Source organism: Tasmannia lanceolata, unplaced genomic scaffold (assembly GCF_043159265.1).
Source record: "Tasmannia lanceolata isolate RefF3 unplaced genomic scaffold, GAP_Taslan_0.1 ptg000006l, whole genome shotgun sequence".
NCBI classification, from domain to species: domain Eukaryota; kingdom Viridiplantae; phylum Streptophyta; class Magnoliopsida; order Canellales; family Winteraceae; genus Tasmannia; species Tasmannia lanceolata.
Window position 1 is genome coordinate 23,865,612 of NW_027518683.1, and position 10,625 is coordinate 23,876,236.

The window sequence follows — 10,625 nt, forward strand, 5'->3', positions numbered from 1 at the left end:
GCAAGGAATGTCAGATAGTTGTACTTATGCCCTTCATATTTTTCTAAGGGAAAATATGGCCATTCATCATATAACAAACTCTGAGGCAGCTTTAGACCTACACTTAGTATTAATCCAGTGTTCTTTCCCATTAGTAGGTCTGTTATTCATTTAATTAAATAACTAACTCGTGAGGAACCTACTACCCTTCATTTTTAACATGCTCTACACCTTCATTTAGTACTAATCCATCTCTCAGAAGTTTCCTCTCTTATGACATTGAAACGTTCCATTAAGATAAACTTTCATGTTGCATCAAGTGAATTTTATCCACTTGCTATTCGATCTTGACCATGATCAAATGCCCATGTGCTTGATGACACTAAAATGTTAATCAGATGAGACATCACAGGGCGACTCAGTAGGTGTAGATCTGATGCCAACAGATATCTCATTCGCAAGTTTGAGGTTTACAGAAATCAGTGGCTGAAATACATCCTGAAGACATCATTTTCATCATGATTGATCAAAGTTATAGAACCATCCTTTGAGGATGGGATCAAAGGATATAAGCCGGATTTGTGATGGCTAACAATATTCATAGACATGACCACTTTATACATGACGAAAAAGACCATGATCCAATGCCCATGTGGCATATGTGCTTGAATATACCAAAATGATGATCTGAATAGACATCATAGGGTGACTCAGTAGGTCTAGGTCTGATGCCAAACATATATCTCATTCACAAGTTGTAGGTGTACAAAAATCAGTGGCTGAAATACATCTTTAGGACACCACTTTCATCATGATTGATCAAAGTTTTAGAACCATCCGATGAGGATGGGATCAAAGGACATAAGCCGGATTTGTGGGGGCCAACAATATTCATAGACATGACCGCTTTACACATGGCAAAGGTTACATGCCATATATAGTTATATTCCTTGACCCTATTCGAAATCATATATAGTTATATTCCTTGACCCTATTCGAAATGCATACATTTGTCTCGTACACTGTAGGATAGTGAGAAGAGATATATTTTATACCCTTGTAAAGCCTGATTTGCATTGAAATTTGCTGTCCAAGCATATCATTTTAGAGGGTCCCACTATTTAGTAGGACCTTGTAGACCAAAGATTCCAGTGTGCCATTTGGCTTTTCTTTTTATGATTAAAGGTTTCTTTATTGAATAAATTAGTTTGCTGGGTCTCTCTTCCTAATATCTCTACATAAAACACTAGGAAAAAAAGAAAAAGAAGAATCACATGCTTTGAGAGCAACCCCCAACGAAATGTGTCTTTTCTCACATTACCATTACTGCCATTTGTCACCCTTTATTGAAAGCTTCCATCAACCAGCTTAACCGTTTCCCCCCCGTTTCTTTCATGTGGAAGGCTCTTTGGGGAAATAGACAGCAACCCTCTTGGCGTTTCAATAACTACAAGGGCTAGGGACACAAGTAAAGTAACTGGTTCCCCTCCTCTCATCTTCACAATATTGTTAAAGTTCTGGAAAACCCTTGACACCTTTGTTTCAATAATGGTACTCCACTTTTTAGTACTTACCTATCAGCTTTTAAAGGGGAGGTGATATATTTGCCCCCTTTTCTCCCCAAGGCGACCCACTCTAGTGTATTTATGGCTGCACTTTTTACGCTACAAGTGGTGGCCTGGGAAAAGGGGGTGAGCATATCATTTCCCTTCTTGTTATGTTGGTCTTCATAACATGATTAGTATTTTTTTAGAAACAATAATGGTTTGATTAACATAAATTTATTTTTTATGTTAGTCTTCATAGGTGCTTGCATGTGGAGTTTGCATAATGTAAGTAAGTTTATGATTACAAAAATGAAAAGCAGTGCCAATTGAACATTTTTAAGTACTGGGCTATTAGGTTATTCAAAAGAAAGCTTCTCATTTGGGTTATTGTTTAGTCAATTATTGCGTCCTTTTACCGGCTTTTGGGGAAATAAAATAATAATATAGGCCAGCCAAAATACCCATGTGTTTTACAAGGTTTGAAAGTTGTCTGCCAAATGAATTTTTATTTTTAATGGTAGTCGGATTTGCTGGCTAAGGAGAGGCCCGCAGATCATTGATTGTTTTTGGCCTCTTTTTTCATTGGATTCAGGAGTTATCTCCTCCTTTGCCATCTGGTTTTGCCTTATGTTTTCACAAAAACCATTAAGCAATACAAAATTTACTGATAAATAAAGTTTTTTATTAGGCTTACGAACCAATGGGGCTCTTCTGGCTTCTATTCCTTATCCAAACCATTTTTCCAACTCCTTGGGTCTATGAAAATTTTGTAGGTTTTACTGGTCACAATTATTCTCTACCGAAAGTGTGAGTTGAAGTGGCTTTTCGTGAAATTGCCTAGCAAGGCTACTGATATTTGCACTAACGTGTACTAATAATTGCACAAAATCAGCTTGTCTTTTCATTTTAAAATGGGTTCTAAGAGCTTTTTGTGAACTGTAATAACATTGGACAGCTGTTTAAAGTATAAAGGACAAGATTAGTTAGTGCAATTATCAAAACATAGTAGTGCCAATATCAGTAGCCTTTTAATGAGCACATACACTACATGGGATTTTCTAGGACCATCGCAGAAGGCATTTTGTAGGCCGGCTGTTGCATGAGAGATCAGCTACATAGGATGAATTAAATAAATAGGACAAAAAGTGAACCTCTTTGGTTTGGAAGAGGAGAATTTCTATGGTGGATGGCCATGAAGCCCAAAAACAGTGGGGCCCACATTATTTTATGATCTAGACCATTCATTTGTTGGGCCCTGATGTAGATAGGGTGCGCCCAGAAAATCTTTTCCGTAGGATGGTCCTAAGCATCTGATCCGTGAGGTTTTTTATACTGTGCTATCCATTTTATACCCCAGGAATCAAAGTGTTAGGAACATCTCGTGGAGAAGATTTTTTGGGACTGCATGCACGACGTCCACCATAGAATTTCTCTAAGAAGAGATTTAATATGAGCGATAGGCATTTGATCCAACGGCAGCCTCTTAAAAAATGGGCTGCTGTTGGTTCAAGTATCAAAGGGTCCAGTCTTCGCGGGACTTGACGGTCGGGCACCATATAAAATCTTTGTTTTCAATCACGTAAAGGGAAACCCACCTGTTTGGATGATCTAAACCATTCATTTATTAATCCCCTACGGTATATTTAGGGAGATGATATTTTCACCCACCCCCTCCCCCCGCCCATTAACACTTTTTGACATCAAATCATCATATAAGGGGAGCGCATGCTTAATGCAGGGAGGGGTGAAAATATCATCTCCCTATATATTTATCGGCCCCAAAAAATATAGGGGAGTGATAAATGGACTCCCCAAATTGATAAATGGACTCCCCATGTGTCTTTCTCTCTCGATTTATCAGTGCCCAAAATATATTCGTAAGAAAATATTATAATCCTAACCGTTCAATTTGTGCCCCAAAAAACCTTCTTACGGTCATGACTAACCCTTCATTTTGGTGGAGGGTGACTTTGAACTTTGAAGTTGACCTCGTGATATTACTGCGAATTGAATACAAAGTCAGAAGTCGGCGATTATTTGTCAATTTGGGCCTCACAGTTTCCAATACCGTGTCGCTTAAATGCAAGTCATCCAAATCATGTGTTTACGCCTGGGCCCCGCTTCCTGAGCTCGTGATCGGAAATACGTCAATTCCTCGCTGCCACGTCAGACGCGGCTCCCGTGTCGTGTACGTCATCGCTGATTCCGCCTATTTACACTTGCTTGTAGTTTTTCCGACCCAACTTCCTTGGTCGCCAAGGCACATTTCAAATTACTAAAATAACCTTTCTTTTAACTTAAGGACGACCATATCATCCTTCTAAGATAACTAGATTAAGACTAGTTGAAAAGGAAAATATGGTAGCATTTTAGGTAATCCACCACCACTCTTTGATGGCCATGTGAGATGTGTGGTAATTGGAAATAATCTCTATGGTGGGCCACAGTGGGTCCCATTTTAATATTTGCAATGATCTTTGTGAATGATTGATGTATTTTGTATCCAAAACTCAAATCCAAATCAAAATACAAATGCACGATGTATCCAAACGGAGCCCACTTTCGATCTGTGTCGTTCATCTAGTAGGGCCGCTGTTGGACTCAATGGCCCAATCCTAGGATGGACGACCCAGATCAACAGAGGATGTGGGCCCACTATGTACTAAATTCCTCACCTGTTCAATTTTCCATCCCATTCGTTGAATCTAACCTCGATTACGGCCAAGTTCAGAATTCCTTATCCATTGTTTTGTTCAAAAGGATGAGAAGTTACCGTCATTATCGAGAAACCGAGGGCATTTTTCTATTTTTAGTCATTAGGATAAATCCCAAGGGCATATTCGTAAATGTCTCCTCATTCTCCTCTTAAATAAATCACCATTCCGTTGCTTACCCTTTCATCCTTTGGGTTGCAGCGGGCATTCTTCCTTCTTCCGCCCTTCGGATCAAAAAGCCTAAAAATGATACAAAGTCTCACGCAAATTAGGGTTAGGGTTTTTTCAAAGAAGAAACAAAGAATTTTCTTCCCGCTCTTCAATTCTCAATCACCGAGATCTTTTATAACTTTGAATTTTATACGATCTGAATAGATTCCTGATTCGCAAGAGAGAAAACGCTCTTTGATTATAATGTTTCTTGAATCTCCGCCTCGGAAATTAGGGTTTCTAAACGTAGAATCTTCAGAGTTTTCGTGATCTTGACGGAGAGGAATTTTAGTTTTTCTGCGTTAGATTTTATGGAATTCGAATTGAGTTCGGGTTTCTGATTTCGAATATTTGGGAGCGAAATTGTGAGTTTTGGGGGGGGTAAAATTTTCTTAATTTTCATGTTTGGGATTTGAATGCTCTTGGCGGAATTAAATTCAGAATTTGTGATCTAAAGTTTCTGAATTTCGGATTGAATTCAGAATTTTATTGTGTGCTTTAGGCTTTAAAATCTTCACTATTATGTGTTGGGATTGAAATTACACGATTTTTTAATCATATTTTGGGCTAGGGTTTAGTAAAGATTGAATCTTTGGCTGGAAATTTGGTTTCCATGCTATTGTCTGAGGAATTAAGGGTTGAATCAAGGCATAGAGCTAAGCTGGGGACTTGGGGTCTTGAACGCTGGGCGGCTATGGCCGCCGCTGCCACTGCAGCTGAAGGGGAAACCCTAAATAGCCCTGAAGCAGATTGCCATATCTGTGCTTCTGCAGGGGATCTGTTGGTGAGATTGGCGGGTGGTGGTGGGCAATTTGTTGGGCAGATTGGTGGTTTTAGCCATGAGAGTGAGCATGACCTCGCACTTATGGTGAGCGATTTTTTGGAGAATGGGAGTGGTGGGGGGGCTGATTCGCGGTGTAGTAGCGATAGTGACTCTGGTTTTGCTGATCTCACCCATCTAGCAGAGAAAATTTTGGTTAGTCTTTTTATATTTTATGGGGTTTTTGATGTAGATATGAATTACTTATTGTTTATAGTGAATTTGATTATGCACTGTAGTTTTGTTTTGAGTATAAACATTTTAATTTCTTCAATTATGACTGGATTAATTTTGAGTTTGTTATGTTCTCCAGTTTCCTGAATGTGCATCTTGTTATTTTTCATATTGAAGCACTAGTGCTTTAATTGATTTCTTTCTTGTGATGATGTTCCTGATCTCACCCATCTAGCAGAGAAAATTTTGGTGTTTTTTTATGGGTTTTTTTTATGTAGATATGAATAATTTATTGTTTATTGTGAATTTGATTTTGTGTTATAGTTTTGTTTTGAGTATAGACATTTTAATTTTGTCAATTATAACTGGATTAATTTTGAGTTTGTTATCTTCCAGACTCTCCTGATTGTGCATTTTGTTATTTTTCATACCGAAGCATTTGTGCTGTAATTGATTGATTTCTACCTTGTGATGATTTTCATTCCTCATATATATTTTTTCATTGTAATATCACTCCTTCTGATAATCCCACAAGCTTAATTACATTGCTATTTCTATTTTGTGTACTAATTTCTTACAATATGTGATTACAATTCTTCTTGTGATAGTTAAGGCATTTAGGCATTTTGCTTATCGATTTGAGGTGCAGAATTAGAATATCGTATTCTCTACTTTAATTAGAGAAAGGCTAAAATCTAAACAGTCCATGCTTATGAATTTTGGATTTGTTAGTGATATTGGTGGTGCTACAGATTGGATTGTCTAGGGCTTTTGCAAAGCCAACTGGGTCATATAAAGTTGCATTCTTGTAATGGGGGCCACTTACGGCCAGCACCATCCATCTATTCTCCTCCCATAAATAAAAGAAGTTTATATTTTAAAGGTATCAAAGAAATAGTCTTCTAACTTCATGAAATCGGCACATGGTGCTTCATAAGGTTTGCTTGGCCTGTCAGCTCCAGCTTAGCCATAAATACAAAAAAAAAAAGTTGGCTATGCTTGGATCAAACTTAGGATCTCTAACTTTTGCAACATGTGTTTTAATTGCTAGTTTACAATGCTTAACTCTAGGATCTTTCTAGGATCTTAATTATTTCTAAGATCAACTTGTATCCCATGGTGCGAAGATTGGGACACATGGACTGAGCAGTTTGTGTTTGGTTTCAAACTTAGTGTTGTGAGTTTCTTTGGCTTGGGTTTTGAAATGCATGAGTTTTTGGGCTCCAAACCGAAACAGATGATTTAATGTTTAAACTCAGCCCTGGACTGTTTTGCCCATTTCAATGGAACTAGGGCTTTTGTTTCTTTTAAACCTAGGATTTAATACCCGTGAACTCTATAACTTGTCAAAATCTTCCTTTTGCTGGTGGTCTTGCCTATCTCTTCTGGTAGGGTAGCTCTGCTCTTTCTTGTATCTTTGATAGACTTTCAGTGGTAGCAATCTGTATCTGAGGTGCTGTACCCCCTTTTGCTCTGTTAGTTATGTTTGTTCTCCTTCCCCAGTTCTGAACCTTTATACATTTTATTTAGGGCAGTGATAAATCGACCCCCATATTGGGCAGTGCTGAGAGAGAGAGAGAGAGAGAGAGAGAGAGAGAGAGAGAGAGAGAGAGAGAGAGATAGAGATTTATCACTGCCCTTTATTTAGATGCTTCCAAAATTTCTTAAGAATTTTTGCTTTGCATTTCTCATTTTGTTTTTTGAGAAATGGTTACAATTTTTGGTTTGCAGCTCTTGCGCATTGCACCCAAATCCCTTCACCCCCTCTGCTTCATGCAACTAAGGTTTCTGATGATATTCATGTACATCCTACTATTATATTCGTATTTCAGGAATTTTCCGTCTATAATATTAGTAGGCTTTGAAAATTATTAGAATGTTGGATCTTTCGAGGATCATTAATCCGTGATGGAGGTTCAAAAGAAAAGCATAACCTTGGAGCATAGATAGAGCTCTTTGGATCATATAGTTACCACTTACCAGGGTGTGAAATGAATTCGGGAAACGAAACGTGAACCGGAAAAAGGAAACACATGAAAAAAAATATAGGGAAAACGAGAAACGAGAAAACGATGGGAAATCGTATGAGAAACGTCTTAGGAAACGCATTAGAAGCGTTTCAGAAGCGATAGAAAATACACACATGAAACACGAAATATGTGGTTTTGCAGATTTAAACACGAAAAACATTTCTCCAATTTTTTTTTACCATGTTTAGGAAACGTTTTTGAAACGCGTTCTGCGTTTTACGGGAACGAGTTTCTCACCCATGAGAAACACATTTTAGGGGGAAACAGGTTTCCCACCTACCCAAGGAGTTTCCGGCAACTATGCTTTGAATTGATAAATGGAAATTAAGGGATATGGTTAGTGGGGATGGTGAGGACAGTGATTATTTAGGCAGAAAATAAGGGATATGGTTAGTGGGGATGATGAGGACAGTGATTATTTTGGCAGAAAATAAGGGATATGGTTAGTGGGGATGATGAGGACAATGATTATTGAGGCAGCACATCATTTACTTATAGAATTGTCTTTATCAGTGATTTTATTTCAGTGTGTTAAGAGGCTGCAAAAGGAATATGAAGTAAACTGGGAAAAGAGGATTTTAATCCCCAAATATTTTATATGCCTTCGAGTTACATGCTTGGACTAGAACTTCATATCACTTTCTTCATGACACACTGGTCAAGCGCAATATAGATACGATTACAAGTTTAGCTTTACGGATGAAAAGACAGTGTTAGTTGATGCAGAACGTGCGGCGTGGATCAAATCTTTTATTTTTTTATTTCTTATTTTCGTCATTTTATTTGTGGTATTTTTAGTTGATGCAAAAGGAACGTGTTGATCTCTATCTTATTGTTGCCGTTCCATGCTCCCTGCGTCACTAGTCTTCTTGTGCAAATAGTTATGTCATAGAATTTGATCCTCCCTTTCTGACCAAATGAAAATACATGTTGCTTGAGATGGAAGATTGATTTTGAATTAGTGTCAACTACTCATAGGATGGGTTGCTTTCCACTTCCCAACTCACCTATCAGAAGGGAAAGGGAAAAAACAAGTCCACATCCATACAGATGGGAGTTCATTGTTTGGAGAAATCCCAAAGCCATAAAAAAGTTTATCATTTTTTTTTCAAGTAATAACCCGCTGGCATGCTTGAAGGCACTATTTAAGGGAAGCCAAAGCTGATGATCCCCACAAATTACCGAGATATTTTTTAAGATTGAATGACTCACACGGAGTCAAGTCTAATTTAAATTTTCTCTTGGGTTTCTCATGAACCCTTAATCATTAACAACACTTAGCAATTGGATCAATAGTTCTGTAATGGATTACCTTTCAATAATCTTTGACAAAAGTGACTGATAGCCTGCAGTTTTAAAGTTTGAACTTTGTAATTCCTTCATGAAGCAAACATCGTTTCTTTTAGTTGTGCCATTAGTTAACTAAAATCAGTTTTGAGTTTCAGAAGTTACCGTGCTTATGATCTTTTACTTCTAATTGTGAGTTGCCACTTGACAGTATGTTGCTAATTATTTATTCCTATGCAGTTTCATAAAAATGCCGCGGATCAGTATGAGAGTGATTTGCTGTCAACTGTCCACACCCTTATACTTTCAATCAACGAGTCTGATCTTCATTTCGTCAAGTCTGGGCCATGCAATTCCAGTTGCATTCGACAATCTCTGGTAAAGCTTCTGAGGTTTTCTGGTTATGATGCTGCTGTGTGCATGTCTAAGTGGCAGGGCATTGGCAAGGTTCCTGGAGGTACGCTAACTTAGACACCCATCACGTTCTCCCCAATCCTTTCGTTATAATGATTTCATCTTATGCACCAAGAATGTTATCTTGAATTCTTACTGTGCGGTAAAACTATAAATATTGTCTTCTTCAACTGTGAACTGTACCTGATTTTTTTTTTCAATCTGGATTTCTAGGTGATCATGAATATATTGATGTGGTCACTAATGGCAATTCTGGTAGCTGTGAGCGCTTAATTATTGATATAGACTTCCGGAGCCACTTTGAAATAGCACGGGCAGTTGCATCCTATGATGCCATATTGAATTCTCTTCCGGTAGTATACGTGGGCTCCCTCACAAAGCTGAAACATTTCCTGCAAGTAATGGTAGAAGCTGCGAGAAGTTCTCTCAAGCAGAACTCCATGCCTCTTCCACCATGGAGGTCTCTTGCTTATCTGCAAGCAAAGTGGCATTCTACTTATGAGAGAAATCCGACTCTAGTCGGATGGAGTAGCCATGATGATGTCACTTTTTCTGATCATAGACAATGCATTGGACATCTGAGAAGGCTAAAAGCATCTCTCCAAACTGAAATCGAAACAGAACGATTGTTGAAACCCATAATCAGTGAGAGTAATAATCGGAGGGCGAAATGGGAGAGGTGGAGGCACCCCAAATTCAGGGCTTGATTAAGCTGTACAGATATTGGGGGAGGAAATAGAGTTCATTTGTTTCACTAACAGTGTTATCAAGAACATCAGAGGCTTCTCTGCAACACAATAATGTTTTCTTTCGGATATCAAATAAGCCAGAACCTTAAAAAAAAGTTGGGTTCCTGTTCAAGTTCCACATACTTTTCCATGTTTTTCATCAGCTGAGGGTGAGGATTACACTTTCAGGGAGCTACATGAGGTACCTGTTGGTGTGCTTCCTTATCACTGCTGCATCCTCTTACAGATTTCATTTGTTCTTTCAAATGTCTACAGTGAAGAAAACCTTACCATATATTTACAGGCATAAGAAGTTTTGTTGGTGTTGTCTGTTTTTTTTTGGCTCTAAAATCTTGTCTAAGTTCCATTTTTTAATTTCCAGAAGTATGGTATCCATTGTATCATGCTAAGGCTGCTCGGCTGATGTCAATTTTCTCTTCTTTTGTAATGTAATCATGCCAAGGCTGCTTGGTTCATTATGAAGAGACCAACTTTACTTTTGCAACATTTTTTCGCAAATGAAGTGATGATGTACTTCAATGTGTTTGATCTTGTTTTGTCTCACTTCAAAACATCATATTCTTTGCCAATTAGATTTTTCTCCCATGTCTCACACATAATAAAGAGCATATTTGGCAATTACACACACAAAAAAAAATTCCATGGAATAGATGTTTACCTCGTGTGAGAGATAGGGATAGAGGGCTGGTGATAGGGAGTTT

The 10,625-nt window shown here is 38.1% G+C and overlaps 1 protein-coding gene across 1 annotated transcript; it reads left to right on the forward strand.

Moving 5' to 3' along the window:
* Positions 1–4,404: 4,404 nt before the first annotated feature.
* Positions 4,405–10,386, forward strand: LOC143880139 (cruciferin (DUF506)). The gene is made up of 3 exons (XM_077382911.1): positions 4,405–5,426; positions 9,002–9,218; positions 9,389–10,386. Exons 1-3 carry the CDS (start codon positions 5,064–5,066, stop codon positions 9,880–9,882), a joined length of 1,074 nt encoding a protein of 357 aa, XP_077239026.1. The 5' UTR covers positions 4,405–5,063; the 3' UTR covers positions 9,883–10,386.
* Positions 10,387–10,625: the final 239 nt, after the last annotated feature.

What these genes read in the sequence shown, in the direction of transcription:
- LOC143880139 (XM_077382911.1), top strand. Translation starts at nt 5,064, where the DNA reads ATGCTATTGTCTGAGGAATTAAGGGTTGAATCAAGGCATAGAGCTAAG. An exon ending in ATCTAGCAGAGAAAATTTTG is followed by an intron (nt 5,427 to 9,001) that starts GTTAGTCTTTTT and finishes ATTCCTATGCAG; the next exon opens with TTTCATAAAAATGCCGCGGA. An exon ending in CATTGGCAAGGTTCCTGGAG is followed by an intron (nt 9,219 to 9,388) that starts GTACGCTAACTT and finishes CTGGATTTCTAG; the next exon opens with GTGATCATGAATATATTGAT.